At 38.9% G+C, this 26,184-nt stretch overlaps 1 protein-coding gene across 1 annotated transcript in view; it reads right to left on the bottom strand.

Moving 5' to 3' along the window:
- EPB41L4A (erythrocyte membrane protein band 4.1 like 4A) overlaps positions 1-26,184 on the bottom strand; it is a gene marked incomplete at its 5' end in the record, with an annotated part of 78,270 nt that overhangs the window by 29,202 nt on the left and 22,884 nt on the right. The window contains 5 exon segments of the mRNA XM_008940324.1: positions 8,018-8,130; positions 13,139-13,216; positions 14,156-14,247; positions 24,420-24,483; positions 24,840-24,928. Of these exon segments, the coding sequence (XP_008938572.1) occupies positions 8,018-8,130; positions 13,139-13,216; positions 14,156-14,247; positions 24,420-24,483; positions 24,840-24,928 (436 nt within the window).

Raw genomic sequence — 26,184 nt, 5'->3', positions numbered from 1 at the left:
CTGCTGAACAGAGAGCATGGGAGATTAAATAATACACAAGACATCTGTTGCATGCTGTACTTGCTAGGGGTGTGTAACAATCACACTTCTGCATCTTATCATTATTTCTAGTTATACCACATCACAAGAAAGTTCAATGTGGGAGAGATTCATCATTCTTCCACATGAAACAGAGGAGATTGAAGGTGGTGTTCTCAAAGGCATATTATGCCACTGCCACCAGAAGGCAATTCCCCACTCATTCACCAATGAGAGGAAAGCTGAGAGGACAACACAGGCTGTAAAAAAGCTTTGGAATCTCCAATGTAATAACTACAGCCTCTAAAACAATCATTACGTTAGATGGTAAAGCAAGATGAATTATGATTGTTCAAAGAAACCATTTCAAATTAATGTAGCAACACAGTGCAACACAGCACCAATATATCCTAAGTTATGACCAGGAAAACAGTAACTCTAAATCAATGGATTAAAAAATTAATAATGTAAATAGAGAGAGAGAATAAACAGTAATACTCTGACAGAGACAGCTAAGCATCAGTTTCAGGAAGTTAGAAGCTTTTGGCCAATATTTGGAATTTACCTGTCTAGTTTCCAATTTTGTGTCCAATATTCTTTTCATTTAGATTCTTGCACTTTTCACTTCAAGGTGGCCCTTAAGCCCCCACCTGAGGCATGGAAAGGAACCTGAAGAAGCCAGAGGAACATGCACTTTCCCTTCTTTTTGAACCCCATGTAAAAGGATTCAAAAAACAGATTTATGTATTCATTATTTAGAAGCACTGGGGGCCAAGGGAACCTGGATATTTCATACTGGGTTAACATCAAAGTGGCATGATAAGACTATGCTCTACTGACATATACAGCTCAGTGTCACGAACAACAACAAAAAGAACTGTTCCATTCAGCTTGGTATGTTGTAATATCTCAAACATAAGACAGGTTTAGTCCTACTGGTGCTAGAATTTTACTTTCCATTCTGGGCCACTAAGATTAATCTGTAATTTTTTTTCAGCAGTTCACACATTCTCTTCCCATTTAACTGGTAATTTCAGTCATTACTTACCACGTTACCACCTCTAGAAACGGGTATTAAGTAAAACAGCAAAGCAACATCACTGACAATGTACATCAGCTCTGGACAGCAATCGAAGCATGTTCATTGAAGACAATGAAAAAGATTGACTAAAGCCTGTAAGACTGTTAAGAAGGACATACTCTGTCCTCTATACAAAAGCAACAGTATCATAGTGTTGCTAATATAGTGGTGAAAACTCAAAGCCTTTCTGTTTGGCAAAAATGAAAATGTAATGTCTTAAATTAAGCTGTGGTGAGATTTTGCATTATAAACTTTCCCCATAATCTCAGAGAAAGAATTTCTCCACAACATCCTTCAGCTTTTGATACCACTCTTTTGACATACAAAGCCTTTGGACTCTTCTCTAATTCAGCACAAAGGTCTAGTTTACTCTGTTCCCTTGTTACAGTTTTTCAGACTAATGCCTGGCAGGGGAGGGGAGCAGCCTCCGTCCTGTCTTGTACCACATTTGCACCTTCCAAGGAACTTTTTGTTGTTTATACAAGCATAAGTACTAGGAAGAACTGGACTGTTCTGAAGAAGGAAATGTAGAATAGACACAGATTCACAGACAGAAAGGAAAGTTTTGCCATTCTGAACAAATCTTCTATTTTACACACTAAGAGATAACCAACTCTCCAGACTCTAAAGCACAGCGCATACAGTTATAGTTTGTTTTCAAAAATGAAGCAAGTGTTACACTGCCACTATGACCTGCTTGATAAAACAACAGAATTACTGAACAAACAAATAAACAACAACAAAAAATAAACAAACAAACAAAACCACACTTGCTTGAATTAATGTGGATGAGAAAAATTATCAGAAAAAGAATCACCAATCTTTATTAAGGCCATAAAAGATTGCTAAAAATTCCTCCTCTAAGCTCTAAAAAGAGAAGCATGTCTACAGTCAAAAACCACAAATAAAGATGACAGCACAGGAAGTAGAAATTTTCCCCTTTAAGGACTGGTAGTGAAAAGAAAATAGAGTAGGGCAAAGTTTTACACTACAAGGATATCTCAGGATTTCTGACCATATTTTTTTGCATGCAGATACATTTAGCTTGCCTTTCCTAGGCCATCAAATATGCAAAATAAAATTACCCACTATAATAACTTTGCTCACAGAAGTATTAAAATCAGCAAAGATGCAACTTTTTCAAAGAAAATCATTTCAGAACTTCACATATTACTGTGTAGATGAGGTAGCTTCCAACTAAGTCTATCAGAGTGCTCATAACTCGATGGAGAAATAAGAACTCGTGCTCTAAATCATGTCATAGCTATGAAACAACTGTGAAAAAAAGAGTAAATGGTAAAGTGTTACAAAAGTAATAGCCATCTCTAGAACTGATGCTTTGCTGTGTTTGGCAAAAGCCTTACCATTCTGCTGACACCCAATTGTCTCTGGGTGTCAGGTAATGGTGGGTCATGACATGCAGAGTCACTCCAATCAAGTGCAGAAAGTCTGTGATGACTTTGTAACTGCTTCAAGGACCCTGCATGAAGGCTGGTGCAGCACAGCCTACGTGGGCCACCTCAGCTTTTGGAGCAGCCAGTACTAGTAAGTCCTGAAAAAAGAAGCAGCTTATTCTCACTGCTGAGTTCCCTGGTTACCACTCTATTATTTTAACAAGTACTTAGTTGAGGGAAAACCAAGGAAATGACAACATACAAGTGGGCAGATTCAGGCTGGACGTGAGGAAGAAGTTCTTCCCCATGAGAGTGGTGAGACCCTGGAATGGGTTGCCCAGGGAGGTGGTTGAGGCCCCATCCCTGGGGGTCTTTAAGGCCAGGCTGGATGAGGCTCTGGGCAGCCTGATCTAGTGGGAGGTGTCCCTGCTCATGGCAGAGGGGTTGGAACTGGGTGACCCTTGTGGTCTCTTCCAACCCTGATAGATTCTGATCTGTTTTGCAGAGGACTTTAGAGCCCTAATGGCTCAATGGTTGGACTTGATCTTAAAGGTCCCTTCCAACCTAAAGGATTCTATGATTCTATACCAGTAACTATCAGAAAGAGGTAGAATCTAGCCAGAAAGATAAAAGAGGTTTCTACTGAGGCAAGACCTCATATAAGCCATGTTTGACTCCACTGCTGCCCACAAGGACCTTTGCTTTCCTTGCCTTTTTTTTAAAACAACCAACCAACCTTTTCCTGTACAATCTTTTTGCACAAATAACTAGCCTAACTGGGAGCATCTGTCCACTCTCACAGAAACTGCAATTAACTGTCCATAAATATTTTCCACCTTGTGTATCTTTTACTAACTACAGTACCGTTCTACCTACGTACACCTCTGAGTGATACAGTATCATTAATATAGAAGAATAGACTCCAGAAAAAAATGTCCCAACACTAAGCCTGTTGCAATAACTGTGATAGGCCTCTCACAATACCTTACATAGCCAGAATTTTTGAACATCTCATTTGTAGCATGTTTTCCTGGTTGCTTACCTTTTGTCAGGCAAGTTGCTGTCAGCATTCACTGCACAGAACTTTCCCAATAAGGCGAATGCACATATTATAATTCCTTTTTACAGCCATTTGGATGTTGATTTACAAATTCAATTTAAATAAGACTATTACATTTTCAAAAACTGAAACATCCAAAATTTCAGGAACTTGGCAAGCTAACTAGCTTGTCATGCCTGTGTCTTATCAACTAAAATTATTTCACTGACGTTATCTGGAAGTAGTGTTTATATTTAAATCCATTACGATAGTGTAATCAAAAGGAAAACATTCAGTAAGAGCTCATGCTTTGCCCTGTGTGTTTCTAAGACCCTACAAAAGTGGACTTCCGTATGTCTACTCCAGCACAGTCTACTCTGTGATAATGTTTACTTTCCAAACTAGTTTTCAAACCTGTAGCCTCAAAAATTTCTGCATCTCATATCACAAGCATGAAATGCAGAAGCTGTCACATCCACCCTTTTACAAAACATGTCATTTAAAATAAACTTGGAAGTGTAAAGCTCAAAGTAAATAAATAAGTAAATAGATAAAATTACCCCAAGATTAATTTTCTAAAATTTTACTTTCAAGCCAAATTTCACAACTTTCTGGGAAAAGATTCGTGATTTTACACATGCCAAACCAACAGTTCTAGCTACTACGACAGAGGCTGGTGAAGCAGGGTAGTGACAGGTGCCTGTGGTAATATTTAAGTTAATCAGAGAAGGGACTGTGACAGTCTATGGTTGCTTAGGGACTATTATAATACAGACAGTAGTGTAATTTTAATATCCACTCCCAGTTCTCCACCTGGCTTTTAAATCAGAATGGCAGCACTTACTTTATACTAGTTTATACAGCTACCCAGTGTACAAGGCAGGGACAACTCACGTCCTCAGCTGCCAAACAACAACAAACCCTAAGCAATATGGTTTTCATTGCTAAACAAACAGATCCCTGGCAACAGGTCTGGTCACATCAATGTTTGTCCAGAGAGGACACTCCCAAGGATCTTTCTGTGTGCAGCATTCAGCTGAAGGAATAAATGCTTTCACCCTACTCACTGTTGCAAGAGCTGAACACTATCAGTCTTGCCCTAGGAGGGTAAGACAGAATAATGAGAGATCCTGTTCCATGTTTGAATTTATCATTTGCAAAACAGAACAAAACGCAACTGTTAATCCTCTCTTGGCTGAAATGAAACAGGGAGAATAAGCAAATGAAACAAGCTATGCAAATCTCATATATATAAGTCTTCACAGAACAAAACCAACAACCCCCTTCTCCAACTGAGCACCAACCTGAATGCCAGCCTAAACATACAGCCCCGAAAAATGATGCACTACCATAAAAACATAGATTGCATAAAATTCCCTGGTCTGATTTTTCCACTAGTCCTAGAACATGTGAGATATGAAACATATTAAGCAAGTGACAAAAGGGAAATTACTGCATTTTAAACCATTGTAATCTGGATTTTAGGAAAATAATCTGCCATGATAAAGCAAAACCATTGGCACTGTCTAGCCTATTAGGAGAGTCAGTCAATGGCAATGGCTTTTATACCAGAAAACTAGCTTTTGTCTGTCCACAGCATCACCTCCTTCAATCCCTCTCTTAAAGGACACGTATTTTTACCAAAAACATAAAAGTGTTTTCTTGGTCTTGGCACCCACGCCAACTCTTAACCCAGAGTTCACCAAGTGGCTGCAGTCCTAATTACTTTAGCATACTTAAATGGACCAATGGTGCAAAGAAACATTATTAGTTGCTCAGGTTGTCAAGTTTCTCCACTGCTGCCCACAAAGACCTCAGCTTTGCCCCCAGAACAGCTGCGGTTTCTGGTCCCTTTACTGGCACCAGCAGACAAACCAGAACAGTTAATTGAACAGGCTGCAAAAAGGAACCCTTTCATGCACTTAACCTTGCAATCTTAAGAAAAGGAAAAAAGTAAAGAAGTGAGGAAAGATGCTGAACTCAGAGAAGGTGGAAGGAAGTCACTGTACTGTAAGTACTGTTTGCAAGCTGTTATTTGGGTTTGGGAGAATGAATCAAACTCTGATTTTCATTCCAAATAACTATATTATAAGCCACATCCAGGTGGATCTTAATTTAAGTGGTGATTGGTAGAAAACACCTTAAGAAATAAGCAGCACTTCTCAACAAAAATTACTCTATTTCAAATGTCAAACAAGGCATATTTATTATTTAATATAACACCATACTAGAAATACAAGATCAAGAAAAAAGGACTAACCTTCAATTATAACCATTGGCATAATCTCATTATACAAAAGGAATATTTATTTTAAAGAGAAATGTCATATTATTCTCTCAAACATATTTAAAACTTTCTCTGACTTCTGTTTACACCACCAGGCTCTTTACAGAATAATTTTTGTCTCAGAAATAATAAAATCTACATTGGGTTAGTATTTTTAAACGTGTGATGTTTAAAATGTAATGAACAGTCATGACTTATTGTGCGAAATGGACATTGCGATATGCTAGAACCAGTTTAGGTGAAAAGGGGTGGATTTATCTTTGTAACATGTAATAGATTGCCACATGGTGTCTGACACTGGGAGGAGAAGTAGCATTATTTTACCTTCAGCAGCTGAAAATCTACTGAAATGGAGAAAGATGTTTATCACTGTGAATACCAGAACACACTATGAAAAAATAAAGAGTAAAAAATATGCTTATTTATAGATGAAGATGGAATTTGAATGACACAACTGTTATCCTTCTTCCTGTATTTTAAGTGGGAAATGAAACAAATTAATTTAACTTAAAAATCATATGAGGTAATACACCTGCACCACTGGAAAATGACTGCGTAACTGGAACACAAGGGCAAGCAGTTAAGTTGAATGAAAACAAAAAATAACCCAGATGGTTGATTAAGATTACACAAATGCATGTAAGGAAGATAGTGAAAAAGCAGCCATTTTATTTAAAGTAAAACAAAGTATTTAAAACCACCAAAACACAACCACATTGCCCAGAGAATTTTGCATCATGTTGAATCAGCAGAACAGGCCATAGGAAGGTTTCAGTTTTTGCTCACCATTCCAGTCAAAGAGACTGAAAAAAGTCAATCACCACAACACACATACCTGTGCTGCACAGTGACTTTCCACTGCCCACACTAAGGCAAACAGCATTTTCAATGAAGGCCTGAGTTTCAGTTTACAAATTTACCTCTGAGTAGCCACACATTTTTCAGCACAGCTGAACTGGGCACTAATGAGGTGGGAAAGGCTGTTCACCTTGAACTACCACCCTAAGAATGGGACAGCCCAGCTGAACAAAAGTCTAAGTAATTAGGTTCAAAGGTGAACAGGTTCTTACCCTCTTAAACACCCACTGACAACTACAGAGACAACAAAAAGATACCACAGAAAGGAAAGCAAACCTTCTCTTATTACATTTAACTAAATAAAATTAAAATAAGTTTTTAAATCTTTTGTAAACTGCTTGTATTTTCCAAGGGCAACAGTTTAATCACACTACACTTCAAGACCCACTGGACCTAAAAGACAGAACACATCAGCTTTGTTTCTGAGTCAAAAGACAGCACCCTGAATAAACATAGGTTTCCAGATGTGTATATCTGCTGTCTTTCTAAAATTGCTGACTCTCAGAAGTTTATAATGTCATACTGAAGCATGATAAAGAGAAATCTTGTTTGCATTTTAAAGCCCAGGCATTTTTTTTCTCAAACTGCTAACACACATACACATGTATTTAACTTCACGTACAAGTTTGACTGAAATCTGTGTGGCTGCTCTCATAGATGAAGCTAAGCATACACATGTAATCTCACACAGAACTAGAACTTGACATTAGAAAAGCTTCTTGTCTCTATTACTAAATTTCAGGAAACATCCATTATTTGGGGCACGACTCCTGTAATCTGTACTTAATCTTATACTTTTCCTGTAACACCTGTAAAAACTTCCAGCTTTCTCTGACATCTTCAGCATGCAGAACAGATTTCCAGCTCACACATCTGAAGCATGTTAAAATGGCAGAGTGCATGGCACTAACTTGTATCCCACTTAATATCAAAACAAAGGGACACTGCCCTCGAAATGTTAAGAGGCTGTATAAAACAGACACCTTGCATCAATCTGCTGGAACAATAGGATACCAAAACACACACAGACATGAAATTCTTTAGCAAGAGATAGGAATCCCAAAAAAAAACATGTTCTCACTGTCTGCTTTCAAACTTCCCTTTTATACTTTGCATTAGACCTGCAAACATGGGGATTTATTACATTTGATCCCATCCACAAAGCCAGAGATCTTAGATCCAGTTAAGGTTAGGTATAAATTCTGACCTAAGGCAAAAGAGAGAATCTATTCCAAGAGATCCTTGAGGACACTGCAGCAGTTCTGAGTCACCTCTTGAAAAAAAAATGAACTATGACCACAGAAGACATCTCTCCACAGGCTCAGCAGAGGACAACTTACCTGTCTGCTGTGTTCTTTTGGGGTAAGTCTTGCTGCGACTTCTTTCAATGCACTGGTCAGGCCGCGGGAGCTGTACAGAAGGGTCTCTGGTCATGTGCAAAGATGTTTTGCCACTTGAAAATGCAACAAAATCATAGAAAAACACTTGAAGAATGACCAAAGAAACAGAATCTTAAACTTAAATAAAATGCTCGGGTTTTGGGCAGCACGTTTTGTTAGCTATTCCCTTCTCATCCCAGCTCTAGTTCTCCTACAGAATAGCACTATCCTGACTTTTGGATCAGTCATTGGCAGAATTATCAAAGGCTTTTGCAAAGGTCTTCTACAAGCAACTAAAGCAAAATCCTGGTTTATTAGGAAGAGGCTAAAACAGTGTGACTTTTTGTAGCCTCAAATATTCTAACATACTACTTTCTTAAGTAATTGGATTATTTCCTGAATTCCTTCTGTAAGTTTCCACCTCAGGAAAACAGGTATTTAACATTGTTAGGTTTCAGTCAGTAAAGGGGTATTTCTCTGCCATTGGAATGACAACCTAAAGGGCAGGAAAAACCCCATTCAGAGGAAACAGTAATAAAGTGCTCTCACTAGCACAGGCCCAAATTATAATAAACTGAGTGGAAGTCCTGAATCCCATTTATAGCAAGGCTCTTCCTCACTGCACAATTTAAACAAGTTATTAAGGAAATTCTTTTATGTTAATTTTATTCTTCCTCACCATTTGACTAAGCAGAATTATAATGTGCATAATAAAAATGTAAAACAGGCCTCGTACTCTTCACCAGAACTCCATGTTTGCTTCTGGAAACTTACTACACAAGAAGCAATTGTTACTATTAACTCCTAGTTGATTAAACGCCTGCAGTTCCATGATTCAGAAGTAAATAAGTATCACACTAGCAAATGCCAAGCAACTATACAACATTACATACGTAGATTTTTTTGAGCTATGTGAACTGACTCCACTAAATACTAATGGTATTTTTACCAATAGCTCCACAGAGGTAGTCAGCACTGCAGAATTTTTATCTCCTCAAAATCTGAAAAGAATTAAAGGACAAGAAACCCCAAATTATAACATTACATCACAGTAATGCTGTTTTTTTTATATTGAGTTTAATGGGGTTTTTGCTTCCAAGTTAGCCAGAAAAGACTTCTGATCAACTTTTAAGTTGGGCAACCATGTCAGCCTTGCAAACTCCAGAAGCACTTTTTAACAAAGATTCTGGGGATAAGATCTTCCACTCATACTAACACCTCCACGTATTAATCAAAACATGTGATCTTAAGACAAGGAAATTGTTTTCCTTAAAACCATCTCCCTTAGTCTGAGAAGTACCTAGACAACTTAAAAGAAAAAATAAAAATTATGGTCCCCATACATACACAGTTAAATGGTGGGATTATGGTGTCTGCCTTGAGTTAATGATGTATACAGATAAACGACACTGTCACTGCTTTTGGTGATATAAACAAAAGGAACTAAAAGCAGAGGGAAGATAATCAAAGCTGATGGATAAGCAAGAGAAGATTCTCAAAGCACATGAAAATGCTGTTATTGCTGCTCTGAATGAATTCCAAGAAAAGAGTTAACATGTCAATCACCAATTGATAATCACTATTTATCATTAACATTGTATAATCAAGATGGTGTAACTAGATGTCACTGCCCACATTTACTAGAACTTTCATTCAGGCCAGGGGGAGTCCTCAAGAATCACTTCAGAAAAACAGGGAATAAGTCATACTAGACGGGCAATATATATTTCAATGTTTTCTAGATAAATATAACAGTATAAACATAGCTGTCAGTAATGAACATCATCCCAAGATGGCAGTCCATATCACAGATCACCCTTGAAACTTGGTAAAAAAAGAAAATGAACTTAAATGCATCACCAGTAGGAATAACTCAAACATAGTTAACCACTTCATGCTATTTTTTTTACAATTAATTGGAAGGTCCTGATAAGTACAAAACTTTCTCTTCCCCAGCACCACTGCCCTGCTCCAGTCTGCTGAAATGGTCCAACACAGTGAATGCCTACGCATTTTTAGAGATGGGGTCATGCAGGTCAGGATCCAACTAGAAACACAAAAGTCAGTACAATGACTTTCCTATCATTTAAAGTAACAACTGGATCACATCACATAACGTGATAACCCAAATAATCTGGATTATTATGAAATATGTTGGAGAAGACGGGACAAAAAAACACCAGTGATCCTTGCTAGAGACAGTCCAGATTCAATCACATGTTCTCAGGCTCAGAACTGGCATAGTTATCTCTCCATAAGTAACATCTCCCTTACAAGCAAGATTTTACATCCAAGGGTAACAGACAGTTGACTATGAATTCTGATTGACGGAGGACAACTGTAATAGACCTAGTATTATGTACCGCCGTTAGTACCTCCCACAGATATCAAGTCCAATCCAGGAGGTGCTAGAGAAATTGGGGGTTTCCTTGTTTTTTGAAAAATCTTCCTAAGATGCAACGAAAAAGAACTGCCTAACAAATGATTACTAGGCTTACTCATTATGATCCCTGTGTTTCTTGAGTAATGGTGCAAATGCAGACAGGAAGGAGAGAGAGACAGACAAGCCAAAAATAAACCTAAACAAACCTGGTGTATTTGCAGGCCATGGAAAAAGAACTCTAGAAATTTCCTTTGTAGTAAATAGGGCCTTTTAACTCAGAAGCTTCAAAATAACTACTAAGATGAAAAACTACTTTTACCCCTACTTGACCAACAGGGAAAATGAACATGGAAAAAGAAAGGGGCCTGGCTTTTAGATGCGGTTTTGATTTGCTGCTTTCCACCTCTCTCTTTCAGGTTCACTGAATACACAACTCTAAAGCAATTCTAAAAATCAGGCCATAAATCACTTGGCTCAAAATTGCTCAGCCAATGTGACAGAACTGGATTTAAATGAGTGGCTTCCAACTGCCAAATTAAGTGCCTTACTCATTAGACAAAGACATTGTCATTTAAACAGGATTTAAAACATAAAGTCTCAATAAAACTCAGTAAAAACTACAGGCTTCTGATAGCCTACATTTTGAACTACATCGTATATTCCGCTAGTACTTTGTAGCACAGCAGCGAGAGGATATTAAACCCACTCTGCCTACCAAAGCTGAAGTGCATCTAAACCAATGCATGCAGCATGGGCAACACACAGGAGGAGCTGGAGGCCATTATGCAGCAAGAGAACTATGATATTGTTACTATCATAGAAACATGATGGGATGACTTGCACAACTGGAGCACTGCAATCGATGGCTACCAGCTTTTCAGAAGGGGTAGGCAAGGAAAAGGAGCCAGTGGGGTGGCCCTCTACAATAGGGAGAGTTATGAATGTCTAAAGTTTAATGATGGTGATGATAGAGTTGAGTCTTTATGGGTAAGAATCAGGGGGAGGGCAAACAAAGCAGATATCAAGGTGGGAGTCTTTTATAGACCACCTAGCCAGGATGAAGAGGCAGACAAAATACTCTTTAAGCAGCTGGGAGAAGTTTCACAATCACCACCCCTTGTTCTTGTGGGGGACTTCAACTTCCCATGTGTCTGGGAACCAGCTGGATTGATGGTCCAAAGCAAATGGTATGAGGTTCAACAAGGCCAAATGCCAGGCCCTACATTTGGGCCACAACAACCCCATGCTCTTCCCCAAGTGCTCAGGCTTGAGGAAGAATGGCTGGAAAGTCGCTCAGCAGAAAGAGGGCCTGAGTCCTGATTGACAAGCGGCTGAACATGAACCAACAGTGTGCCCACATGGGCAGGAAGGCCAACAGCATCCTGGCTTGTATCAGAATTAGTGTGGCCAGAAGGACTAGGGAAGTGATTGTCCCCCTGTGCTCAGCACTGATCAGGCAGTATCTCAAATACTGTGTTCAGTTTTGGGTATCTCAATGCAAGAATGACATCAAGGTGCTGTACTGGGTCCAGAAAAGGGCAATAAAGCTGGTGAAATGTCTAAAGAACAAGCCTTACGAGGAACAACTAAGGGAACTGGGATTGTTTAGCCTGGAGAAAAGGAGGGTCGGGGGAGGCCTTGTTATGCTATACAACTGCCTGAAATGTGGTTGTAGAGATGTGACTCCCGGTATCTTCTCATGAGTAATGAGCAATAGGACAAGAGGAAATGACCTCAAGTTGCACCAGGGGAGGTTTATGTTGGGTATTAGGAAAATTTTGTCACTGAAAGGGTTAGCAAGCCCTGGAACAGGCTGCACAGGGAAATGGCTGAATCACCATTCCTGGATGTGTTTAAAAGTCATGCAGATATGGTGCTTAGGTACATGGGTTTAGTAGTGTACTTTAGGGTTAGGTTAATTGTTGAACTTGATGATCTTAAAGGTCTTTTCCAACCTCAATCATTCTACGATCTTCCTCTGTATCACAATATTAACTGCTCTTTATTTCACACTGCTTGGTTCACACAGGGCAATACTGAGGCTAAGTCCTCCCTGTACACCCTTGCTTGAAGTTTACTGCATCATCCAAGGCTTGCAGCCTTGAATGCTTATTCAATTTTGCCAGCTATTCCAGTCAGAGAAGATATCACCATCTCCCTTCAGATCTGCCCTCATCTTCATTCTAAAAACAAATGCACTGCATAATCAGTACTGCTACAGGATTAGACATAATCATTTGGATCCATAGCCCTTGCCATAGCCCAGCTGCAACTGTAAAGACGGGCATCACAGTTACAGCCTTTATTCACTTCTGTGCACCAACCCTTTGCTAATTCCCAGAAGAAAGGTGGCAGCCAGTATGCCTCCTTGTTTTGGTATTCCCCAGGAAAAACCCTTTAGGACATAAGCATGATTTCAGGACTTGAGAGGAGATCTTCACTTAAAACATTGCCCAAGCTGCTTTTGCTCTCACTACAGGCTACAGCAGGTCCAGGCCAACTCTGGGAATCTGGAGAATGAGAAGTAACTCCCATTTGTCCCCAAACTGTCAGACTCCCAAGGGAAGTCTGTTAAAAGAGCTCTGATTTGTGCTTTGTCAGCAGAACTACTCTGAGTCATGGTCTGGGTGGAGTTTTAATTCCATTGGAGAAAAAAAGAAATGGAGAAGAAATTAACTGAGACAATTAAATAAATTCACCTGTACCGATGTTTATAACCTATGGATCCAAACTTGCTGAATTTTCTTGACAGAGAGGTTGATTCATTCTCTGGCACTCTGTGTAGTTTGAAAAATAAAACAACAGAGCAAGTTACAAAGATAGGTCTAGATTACAATCCCCTTCCCAAGAAAAGAAAAATATAAATTTTAGGTTCAAAAAAAATTATTTTCTTCTAGTTCCTCTTCATCCATATCTCCAAGGCAGACTCATATGGGGTTGAGAGCTCCACAAAGCCACATGTTTATGACCTCTTGTTCCAACTACATACTTCTTTACTTCAGGGTCTACTGTAAACTGCTGGCAACAGCAGCCTTTCACTTAATGTTTCACAGGAGCAGGCAAAAACATCCTGCCACAGTAATGAAACTGCAGGGGGGATTCTGAGCTTACTCATTTACAGCACTGCTAGACCCAGCCCCAAGCATCCCATTGAACAGTTCCTCTCTAGACACTCCTGCACATTTCTGCTCATGTTTTTGCAATAACAAAATAAAGTTTTTTGAGACGTGTAATACTGGAAACATTTTATACACTTCAGTAAGTAAGAAAAATATTATAAAATTTCTGTTAGTCTTTCTATTTAAAAAAAAATTCTGTGCATAGCAGAAAACAGCAATGTCTAGAATCCAAAGGCCTCACTCAAGTCAATGCTGACACAGAATATTTGATGGCTAAATACGTAAAAAGTTATGCGACAGCTTAAACCCAGCTGCATACATTTGTGGGCACTCTTGTTAAAGCCCACTTTCTGCAACCTGAGATACTGTTCCAAAAAGAATTCCAATACAAAAGATATCACCAAACTACCCAGTTTTAAAATTGTTTCACATCATTGTAGGAAAAGGGAAGGCATCAGGTTTTAAGAGCACTCTATAACCAAAAACATGTTTCCAGGCAGCAAGCCTGTGTTACACCACTCTGCAGACAGAACAAGGTTCTTAACCAATAAGGTCTCCCTCCTTTGGTAATGAAACCACAATTTCTGCATCACTCACCTGAAAAATGTATGATGTTCTACACAGCATTTCCAGAGGTGTTTGCATATAATCTTGTTACGTGCTTCAAAAAAGAAGGAAGTTTCATTGCACTGAAAATAAAACAAAACAATATTGTTCTGAGGGTTTCTGCCAGTGAAGTGGCATCTACAGATTCCTCCCAACTGGCCAGTCCCTTTTTCCACATTCTGTAAACTTCCATCTTCCACTTGACTTTTTTCAGAAACTCCTTGCTTATCCATGCAGATCTCCTGCCTCCTTTGTTTGATTTCTTACTCATAGGGATGCACCAATCTTGATCTTGGAGGAAGTGGTGCTTGAGTATTAACCAGTTCTTTTGGGCCCCCCTATCTTCTAGAGTTCTAACGCATGGGATTCCTCTGAGTAGGTATTTGAAGAGGTCAAAGTTAGCTCTACAGAAGTCCAGTGTTGCAATCCTACTTATCTCCCTGCTTCTTCCTTGCATGATCCTGAACTCTACCATCTCATGGTCACTGCACCCAAGGCTGCCCCCAACCATCACAACCCCAACCAGACCTTTGTTCATTAGTACACGGTCCAGCCATGCACCTCTCCTCACTGAATCCTCCACTACCTGTGTCAAAAAGTTGTTATGTGATCGTAAGGCTACTTTCAGCTGTCTGTAGAAGGCCTTATCAACAACTTCTTGATCAGATGGCCTGTAGTAAGTACCCACAACAACATCACTTGTATTAGCCTGCCCCTTAATTCTTATCTATAAACTCTCAATTCATTCTTCATATTCCCCTCCCACCCCACCATGCAGACCTTGATACACTCTATTTGCTCTCTTATATGAAGAGACCACCACCACGCCGCCTTGCTCATCTGTTTCTACTAAAAAGTACACCACCATCCATGATGGCACTCCAATCACGCGAGCCATCCCACCAAATCTCCATAACTGCAAGAAGATCATGGCTCTTCAACTGCACCCAGATGTCTAGTTAATTCTATTTCCCGTGATGCATTCATTGCTGTATAGGCATTTCAGAGACAATTGAGCAAGATTTCCCTGCAGGGGTGCAAGAGAATCCACCATACTCATACAGACCCTTGACATGGTTGCCTTATGGCTTTCATCTTAGAAAGGAACTTTTGTTGCTGCTCTGGTTGGCCTGGCTTGTTCCTCAGTTGTGTGGGATCACATGTATTGCCATCTTGGACCCCGCTGCCCAAGTCTTTCAGTTTAAAGCCCATCTCACCAAGATGGCTAGCTTGCTGCCAAAGAATCCCCTGCCTCTTCAAGACAGGTGTATTCCATCCCTCCCTAACAGGTTATAGTCATCAAAGGATGTCCCATTGTTATAAAACCCAAAATCCTCATGACAACACCAGCCACGTAGTCAGGAGTTGATATTCATTATTCATGTATTTCTGGCTGCCCCCTTTCCCCTAACTGATAAAATGGAGGAAAAGATAACTTCGGCACCAATGCTATGGTGAAAAGTTGTCACAAGAAAAAGGCAGAGAGAGATGAAAAAAAGTCAAACATACACAAACTTTAAAATACTTCCAACAGACAAGAAGCAGCAACAGACACATCACACTACTTCGCTTCCAACAAGCTAAACATTCAGGTATCTTCACATAGATGACACTCCCACGTATCCATCATTCTGTAAACTTAAGTGCTTAGTTTTATATCTGTGATTTGCACAAAGGATGAGCAGACCCACTGATTCTCTTCAAGAGTTACTCTTTTCAAGAGTAACCACGTTGCTCTCTCTCCCCTGGCAACCAGAAGCAGGACCCTATCCACTGAAAGATCACACTATAACTTTACATTTTTAAAGTTATAAAGAAGATATGTTAAGGGGTACTTTTAATTTGCTTATCCTACATGTGACAGAAATGTACCTTCAGGTTTCATTATTTATGTATATTCACTATGAGAGTCTCAAAAACGATCAGAGGGCTGGAGCAGCTCTCTTACGAGGACAGGCTGAGGGAGTTGGGGTTGTTCAGCCTGGAGAAGAGAAGGCTCCAGGGGGACATGACAGTGACATTGCAGTACCTGAAAGGGGCCTACAAGAAAGCAGGGGAGGGACTATTCACAAAGGTCTGTAGTGTCAGGACGAAGGGTAATGGCTTTAAGCTAGAAAAGGGTAGATTTAGGTTAGATGTTAGGAAAAACTTCTTTACTATGAGTGTGCTAGATCACTGGAAGTGGTTGCCCGAAGAGGTGGTGGACACCCCAACCCTGGAGACATTCAAGGCCAGTCTTGAAGAGGCTCTGAGCAGCTTGATCTAGTTGGAGACATCCCTGCTTATTGCAGGGGAGTTGAACTAGATGACCTTTAGAGGTCCCGTCCAACCCAATACATTCTATGATTCTATGATTTAATTTATATTACAATTTCTACATTAGACTGTCATCTCACATGATTTCATATAAACTCACACAACTACCATCACCAATGCACTTTTGAAGAATAATATCAGATTAGGCCTGTGCTATTGCAAACTTTATGCAAAATGATGAGTCAATTTAACTGCTGTTAGGAAAGAACTCAGTGACTCACTTCTAATATGCAGGATCTTGTTCCTTCTTTCTCCACTCCCAAATGTTACTTTTAGGCAAAGAATTCTCTGTTGAATTTAATTTTTTTTTAATTACAGAATCTTGGAGAAGAGCGTTTGTGGGTTGGGGTAAGTGATGTAAGGAAAGAAGTCAGGGTTGTTTTGGGGTTTTTTTAAAGAGACTTTTAAAAATAAGATATTTCTGCCATTTTTTATAATTAGTCCAGCTCAAATGTCATTGGAATTCAAGGAAAGACTCCCATCAAGGGAAAAGGTTCTACTTGTCCTTTTTTTTCTTTTTTTTTTTTTTTTAAGTATAAAAAATTCACATATACAGAACAGATGGCACATGTCACATGAAAATCAGTAAGTGACTAGAATAGGGACAGTATAGCTATGTTGCCACATGATTGAAAGATTTGACCAGCAAACATTACTATTTGCATCATCTGAAGACATTATTTTCTAAAGTGGAAGAAATCTCATCCCAGCCAGTAAGAAAAAAAATTTTTATTATTAATTGTGTGCTGAAACATCTATAGTTAGTATGCAGCCGTCAAAGGCATTCAGAAAAAAAACCAGCATAGCCCCACGATTCATCAACAAGTTATGGAATTCAGATCTACAAAACTAAACAACTGCCTAAAAAAAACAGGGGACAGACCAGGAAGCTTTCTAATAACACACTGAGGTTTATTTGAATTCAAAGGAAAAGAGCACATGTCTGACAACTATTGCCTCAGAATAGATGCTGGTAGTAAGTCAAAGAGCACAGCTCAATTTTACTAAAGAGAGAGAAAGAAAGCTTAAAATGTTCATTTCCAAGATCTTTCACCAGCACAGGAGACAATAATTCTTTCACTCACCATCTTTCACCTTTTCTGTGAAGGATTCAGTAACTTATTGCAACTAAGTCCAATATGACACTGCAAACAGCGCATTTTGGTTTAGGATTTCCACCATTTACTTTTTAAGACTCTTTAAAGATTTCAAGAGTACTGTGATTACGCTCACAATTTATAAATGCATATATAAAATTTAAGGAGTACTGAAGGTAGCAATATCTTTCAGATTTAATATTTTTCCCCAAAAGGAATAAACTGATTTGTATACATAAAGCAAGGATGACCTTACCTGTTAACAGCATGAACTTTTGTTTCAAATAAAAAGCAGTATTTTTAGCATCTTGAACAACTGTAATTTCTTACAGATAGTGAGAATTAGCTGGTTTTTTTTCTCACTATTCTCGTATATCTGAGCCAAAAGAAACAAAGAACTATCATTCTTTTACTAACGACTTACAGGAAATGCCAATTCCACACTCATTCATTGTTTTTTGGTGCCTCACAATCTACTTCCTGCTACTCATTCTGTTACTATCAGAGTGCACAGTGTACTAAAGGTGAGGCATCATAAACCTTAAAGGTTTACTGCTTCCAGAGAGGTCCTGGTCATCTGTACACTCTGAAGATCTCCTCTCTCCTTTGACTGAGCTTTGGTGTTTGTCTAGTCTTCCAGGAAGCCATCTGTGCTCACCACACAAGCAGAAAACCACTTATATTTTTACATTGATCTTTTATCACATCTGTGATGTACACCACCAAGAGAGGTGGCAGGAAGCTGCAGAAGGATGGGCATAACCCTTGCAGCAGTATCTAGCTGTTGAGTTGTTTGACTACCTTCTCCTAATCCTTGAAACGAAAGAAATTAAAAAGCTGTGTGGACAAACATAAAATATTATTCTCCTTTTAAATGCTTTAAAAGCTTGTCCTGCAGTCTCTAAAACATGCTAAAGCTCACACTGCCATAGCCTCAACACCCGTTTTAACTCCTGGGAGGAGAGGCAGACTAGCACAGGGGATACTGATGACTATACTACAAGCTTATAAACAGATGGGCACTCAAACATGTAAACACAGCCCATATCTGTTTTATGCTGCCTCTCAGATCAGCCAGAAGACTGATCTGGCAGGGCCAGGACATCTCCACTAAACAGCTGGTAATTGGCACAGCACTCCACCATAGCCTCCAACACACACTTAACTGAAAGACTGAAAGCATGTTAAAAGCGCCTTCAAAGGAGACAAGTTGGAGGGGTCATTGCTCTACCTAACCACAAAATGCTTCTGGAACTGCTAGAGTTGAGACAGGAGTTCAGGAGTGTCCGCACTGCCCTTTGTAACAGCTTCCAGCTTGCTGTGCCTCACCAATGGGGTTACGCAGCTGTGAAGCTCAGAGCTGCTTTGAACCCAGGCAGCCCAGTGCTTACGAAGGACAAGTTCAAGTCTGCCTGGAAGAGAAGACACTTAAAATGACAGTTCTTCCCTCTGCAAGTCAGAAGATCCCTTCTTTGTGAAGTTCATGGATATTCCAAAGCTAAGTAGGCACTGCATTTGTCCACAGACCAAAAATGTTTTGAAAATCAGTGATTCAGATCAGGCTTCAGTTGTTTTAATTTATCACAAGACGTACACATGTTCACAACAATCCAGGATCAGGAAATAAAGAAGAAAAACCCAAACCCAAAACCACAGTAGGAACCCTGTCAGCACACACACCACTCTTCCTAGTCACAGTGAGTATTAACACAATGGAACAAGGGATCTTGCCCCATCACAGAGCACATGTAGCAGAAAAATTAACACTACCTTTGAAGCTACTGCTTCCCAGAATTACTCTTTGCCAGGCTAGGCACATACCTGGACATTGTCAACTGTTAACTCCAATAGGAAATACTGTGGTTTTATATATTTACCTAATGCATACCAATTATAGCTTATGTAACAATGTATTATTACTGGTTACATAAGGTCAATCTTTGAGAATATTATAAAAATTGGAAATTAAAATCAATAATGTTGTTCCAGTTTGGATAAAGCATGTCACAATTGAAACAAATGTTATCTTAGCCTTGAATTATACCAATTAAAAAAAAAAGACTAAGGAAGAACTTACAAAAAAAACCCAAACAAAACAAACAACAACAACAACAAAAAACTGGCAGTAATATCTTAGTGACAGTGAATTTAAGTTTACGCAGGAATTTTAATTCTAGTTCTCCTTCAGAAATGTTCATTACTGAAGATTTTGCTATCAAGCCTTGAACTAATCTTACAATCCTTCTAAGACAGCTCTGAAACAAAAGCCATGAAAACACCCAACCAACCAACCAAAACAAGCCAAAATCATTCTGTCTGATGTATTAGCCCTGCTGTGCTTGCTCACCTCTCATCCCCACGCCTATTACCACTCGGACGTAAGTGGGTACAAATGCAAAAGGCATAAAAGACATTTGTAATTCTTAAACCATAATGAAGATTAAACTGCTATCTTTGGAATTTAATTCTAAGCTAAACTGAACTTTAGAATGGGAGAAACGTACCCCAAACCCTGTTCAATTTTCTCAAGAAGTATAAATCAAATTAGAAGTTGCCGCCTACAACTTGTAACTCAAGATGGAATACAGCATGTGAGAAGGCAAGAAGGGGTACAGCTGTACCACCTTATTAACATAATTACTTTTCAGATTCCTGACACTTATAAAAAGCAGATTAGAAAAATAAAGCATATCTCCAGGGTTTTCTGAGACTATTTAAAAGAACAAAAAAATCCTGTATTTAGACAGGTTTCACCCACCGGAATGGATAGCATTGTGTGCTTTGGAATAGCCCTGAAGTTTCTCTAGCATGCATCAGTGATTGGTATACCTCCTGAAAAACAGTCTTTACCAGCCTCACCTTATGAATTCAGCTGAGCTGGGCCTCTTCATCTGAATAAGCAAGGCTGCAGACGCTGGCATGTCTTGTAAATGTGTAAATCATTAACTGTGTGTTTGGGTTTGTGTTCTGACTTGAAAAACCCCAAATTTCAAAATCCCTTGTAACAAAAATTTCAGACTTCCAAAAGGCCTTTCTCTTACAACAAAAATAATGGACGCAAGTGTTTCGCATGTTCAACACTTTCTGGTTGGTGAAAGAGAAACATGAAAACTAACAAGTACAGAAGCTTTGTATAAACTCTGTGAAGGAGTGAAATCATTCACTTGCATGTTCAGACACAGTGCAACTAAAGTAAAAGGCACTGTTACAAAAACACAATATGAGGTTGTGGAGAACAGCAGAGAAGTGCCTGGTACTTTGCAGGCAAAAAAGCTCCACATCTCTCACCCCTTCATGTTATTGCATGTATGTTCTCAGCCTACACAATCTATCAAGGTATGCTTTTCCTCTGTTTTGTTTCATGTCCTTAGATGAGACAGAAATGAAGGAAGCAAGCCACGTTCCCCACACGGGCAAAGTGCAGGAGGTATACTGTGCCCCTCTTTGATGGGCCACTTCCACATACTGCATCCATTGTGAATAGGCACTGCCTTGATGCACAGGGGAGGGGGGAGCCTTTGGTAGCCAACCATACTGATGGATCATTTCCAGTATGGTTACTCAACAGACAGCTATGCTACCAGGAACAGCGCACAAGCAACAGATGGATTTCTCAGTTTTCTTAAAGGAAACTGTATGAAAATACACTTTTCTCACCTTCAAAAATTCTTTGCAATTGCCATGTGCAGGGATGGCTTCTGTACAGTCCTCAGAAGGGAAAGGCTCCTAATTTCATGCTGATACTTAGGTATTTCACAGAAAGTCTAACATGTTTTTAGCTCAGAATTCACAGCAAAGGTCCACTCAGGGGACAATGACATACTGATTCAATGATTAACACCACTGAGAAAAGAGTTTCTGTCAGCAGGTCCAGGTCATAAGTCTCACATGCCAGGATAAGTCACGGACAGTCCAATATTCAGGGCAGTATTTTGTTTCTGAAGGGACAATAGCCTTAGGGAGAAGACATATAAAGCAAGCAAGGTAGTGAAAGATAAAACCAAAACACTGATGGTCATTCTTGCACACAGTATCAATGGGTATGCAGGAAAAATGTAAAGAAGTTAAACATAAAATAAATGTACTCATGGAAAAGATGTGAAGTACAAGATGTTACACGACAAAAAAGGAAAGGTGAAGCACCCTACTTTATTATAAGACAGTAAGCATAAGAATCGTCTGCTCAGTAAATCATCAGGTTTACAGAGAGTGAAACAATGTGACCAACAAACTCAGCAGCCATAAGTATGGCTGAAACAGGCACAGCCCCCAACCTCCCCACAGTGTATTTTTTAGGTAGCCTGAGGACATGGGCCTGTACATTTCAACTGCCATGTCTGCCATCTGTCAAGAAGATCAGGATGTCCACTTCCACCTGCTTAGTGGAAGTAGACATCCAAATTCTTCTATAGGTTTAAAAAAATCTTGACAAAATTTTTGGAAGGGAGAATAAAGAATTTATCACAAATAACCCCATGCAGGGGAAGAGCAACACTTCATCAGAACTAAAAGAACAAACAGCTTCCTCTTGATAAGCTGGTATACCCATGAAAGGTGCCTGTCAGTGTGAATAAAGATAGCTAGTATGTGGAAACATGAACCAGAATCCAACCTGCACAGTTTTCACTTCAATATGGAAAACATTATTCACACAAAACATTCAATATAGTCAGAAATAATTTGCTCTTCTTATTACATGATGTTAGCTCCTTCACTCTATGACATAAAGATCCACCTAAGACATGGGAAAGCCTCCACTATTATTTCTTTTCCTGAATCTTTTCTGACATTCTCTCCAACTAACCAGAAACATGTAACATGTTTCAGACTTGGTATACAACATCTGAAACAAGGAAAGTATTAATTGCCTGTGCCATAAAGTGATATCCCAGAAGGCAGGATGAAGTAAAAATTACGTGTTTACTCTCCTATCATATACTGCAAACTCATGTCCCACATGGAAGGATAAAGTGATAGCATTTACTAAAAAACTCAGAGGAATAAGACAAAGTTGTGAATTAAGTTTTTGAGGAGTCCTGAAATATACAGTCGCATAAATACACTGATAAGCTTTTCCTCCTTTGGGTGCAGAACTGCATAAATTGTTACGGCTTTAATATAGAAACTAAGCTACTGTTTACTTACTCCAATACATAATCTTGCTCAAATGACACCAGCAGGTTGTTTAAAAAAAGGGGAGAGAAAGACTTTCCCAGGTCACTCTGGCCTTTCCTAATCTTGTTAGCCTATAAGCACTGTAGAAATGCTTCAAGTAAGCATTGGTTGCAAAGCAGATTTTAATGATGGTACACACCCTTGTACCTACTGTTCTCCTGAACAATTTCCTAAAAGTACCTGTCAAGACTTGAAATTACCCAGTGCTGTCAAAATGTTTGCTTTATGATCACAACAGTAAGTGTTCACCAGCCATCAACATTCCCAGTCTCAACTTAAGCGTGTTTTCCAAAGCTTCCAGGTTTTCTGTTCAGCATGTTAAAGCTTTGCAACTCCAGATGGTTCAGCCAAAACTTACACATAAGCGGTACCAAACAGAAAATACAGCTCCACTTCAATTGCAATACACTCAAAGTCAAACTCAGACTTGTTTATACATGAACAAGTATTCAAGCTTCGCACGAAACATTGAGAAAAACTTTCTCAACCTTCCCTCAGCCTTCAAACAACTCTGATTTCAACAAACACACCATGAGAAATACAATTCCTATAAATCACCATACCAAGTAGAAACAAACCACTTGGGAGTAACAAAAGCAAAACATCCCAATACATCTGCAGAGGCACAAGAAATGCTGTCCATGATAGAAGCAAGACAAGCAGTCAGTGGTACACTTACATTTCCCAGAATGTACCAAACATACTAAACGGCCTCACGGAAAAATCACACACAAGACTAACAGCCACTATGAATGAATGAAGATACACAGATAATCAGCAAAAGGGAATACTGACAGCAGCTTAATACTTCTTTAAAGCTATAAACTTCAGTCCCAATATTCGAAAGAGACCTACAAAGTGTTTTCAAATAATAACTCCGCAAACTAAACTCAATCAGATACAAAAAATTACAGACTGACTGCAAGTATTTGGTTTATTCCACTTCATAATTTTCCCTCCATCCTCAGCACTCTCCTTGTCCTCCCCCTGCCCCACATGCTTCATAAGTCATAAATACCTTCCTTTTTTTTCCACTGACTCTGTGTTAAAACCTCTTCTCTTGCTATCAACTTGCTATCTTTGCTCCACGGGAACCAACATTGTTTTTTCTCAAATGGTCTAATAGCATAATACAGTTGAATTCTGACAGCTGGAGTTTGAGCTATATTATGCGGCTGCTTTTGTTTCCAAACTACAAAATTATTTGTGCCTGACCACTTTGTGAGTTTTCCTCCATCCAAATTTTGCTTCGTATTGGATTTCCCTGTAGACTCGCCTAGCTTAAAAGCAGTGTGTAACACCATAAACAAGGCACTGCAGAAGTAGTCTACTCTAATTTACAGAGCACAATATAAAATGATAAAGGTTTGTTGTAGAATTACTACTTCGCTACTGTTCTGCTGAAGTTCTCTCCTCTTGCCTGCAAAATGTGGACAGAAAATCTTTCTTCCTCCTCTTTCTTTAATAAAACTGCAAGCACTATCAGGAACACCAATACAGGTAATTGTCTTGCAGTAATTATCAATAAAATTAATTTCACTTTGATGGTTACTTGCAGTAAACTTCAATAAAATAAACTAGATTTTGATGAACATAGAAAATTTTCCATTTCAGTAGACCTAAGGTTACTTTTTTTTTTTTCCTTTCAGGCTTAAATAAAGACTTACATCTTTTCCCAGGACTCGAAGTTCAAACTGTGCTTCCTTGAAGTGAACTTTTGTAATTCTAGGCCTGTAATATGAGACAAAAAGACACACAGAACTTCATAAGCCTTTCATTTAACGCATAATAAAATATAAAGTTGTACATATTTAAAGACAATACCAAATTCACAGATTTTTTTTTTCAGGTATGCACCCCATACCAACAGAAACCTTGCAGTATTTAAACATTTCAGCATGAGTGTAATAAAGGTGAACTATTTTTTTTCAATACTTGGATTATCGTAGCATTAAAAATCTTTATAATCCAGACAAAGATTAGGAACACCAAGTATACTTATTTTTAATTATACAATTGACCTTTCAAATAGATACCACAAATCATACATTTCCACACAACAGGCAGCACATTTAAATTATACATACCAGAAATATTTTCCTACTTGTTTTTTATTCTTGTAGACGACAACTCCTACAGGTGTTAATCCTAAAAAATATTCAGATTTGTTCTCACCCTAGAAAATAAAAATGCATGTCATTCATATGGTCACAAGTTATCACTGTAGCAGTGAGGTCTAGTGAGGAATTCAGCCTGATGACTGGCTTGAAGACACTTTCAGTCTCTGTGCAAATGGGAAAGTTGTATTTGACCTACTGACAAAAACTCCTATATGAAAACTCATAGGCATAGAAGCAAAGAGGCATAAAAGACTGGCTGTGAGGGAAAGAATGGGAGATTCCACATGCCATTGTGAAAAACAAAAATAACTTTTTTTTTTTCCTGGGAATTCTTTTTGGCTATTTGGCCAATGGCCAAGACTCAGGAACTAAACTCTTTCTTCGGACATGAATGCAACAGGCTTCCTAACTTTCTACTGAAGATAAATAGTGATTTTTTGAGCTATTTTATTACAATACTACCTCACAGTTATCTTCTCTGTCCTACAAGAGTATCACCTGTGTACTGCTACCAAATGAGGTAGCTTCTTTGAGACATTCAAAACTTTTTTTTTATCAGAATGGGTAGAAACATGCAAGGAACAGCTGCATCCATCATCTCCTCAAAAGCAAATCACTCCTGAGGTCAGTGTCCAAACCACAAAGCACATCAAGAACAGGATGAAAACCCTGGTACAGAGGGGCAGAAGGCCCCACCGTCCTCCATTTACTGTCAGTAACCAAAATCAAATGTACCCCACACTTGAAAGAGTTCAAACCTTAGTGCGTGAGGTTAGAAGAAAGCTGCAAAAGCTTGTTCATCTGCGTGCTTGAGGCAATGAGGAAGAGCTCGGAAAGCTTTAAACCAGCAGAGCATGAACAATGAAAAGATCAACCATGAGACAAACATAGAAAATTTCACTGTAGAAAATGTCCTGCATGAACTGCTAAAGGCAACTTGATTTTTAATACGATCAAGTGAGGAAAGAACTACACCTTTTCATGTATGCACCTTCAGTCTCAAATAAGGACTTTGTTGCTGTTGTAATATAAATAGAAATTATAATATTCAAGGTTTAGACCTGGGCACATAACTCACCTCTCATTACCCAGGCAGGCATCTCATTGCACAGTAAAAGCAAGCTATGGGGAAAAAAAAAAAAAATTCCAGGCTCTGCTAATTTAACATGATTTTGTTGGATCATGTTGAATCTTGTTCCAGTAACTTCTCCAGCTTTCTACAGGTGGGAGGGGCGCAGAGCATGAGATATGAATACAATTAAGCCACAGGGTGCATTAAAAAATAATGTAATTGGTATTGCAGGCTACATAA

Source organism: Merops nubicus, unplaced genomic scaffold (assembly GCF_000691845.1).
Source record: "Merops nubicus isolate BGI_N331 unplaced genomic scaffold, ASM69184v1 scaffold27895, whole genome shotgun sequence".
NCBI classification, from domain to species: Eukaryota; Metazoa; Chordata; class Aves; order Coraciiformes; family Meropidae; genus Merops; species Merops nubicus.
Note: the sequence above shows the minus strand (reverse complement) of the source record. Positions and strands in the feature narration are given on the sequence as shown.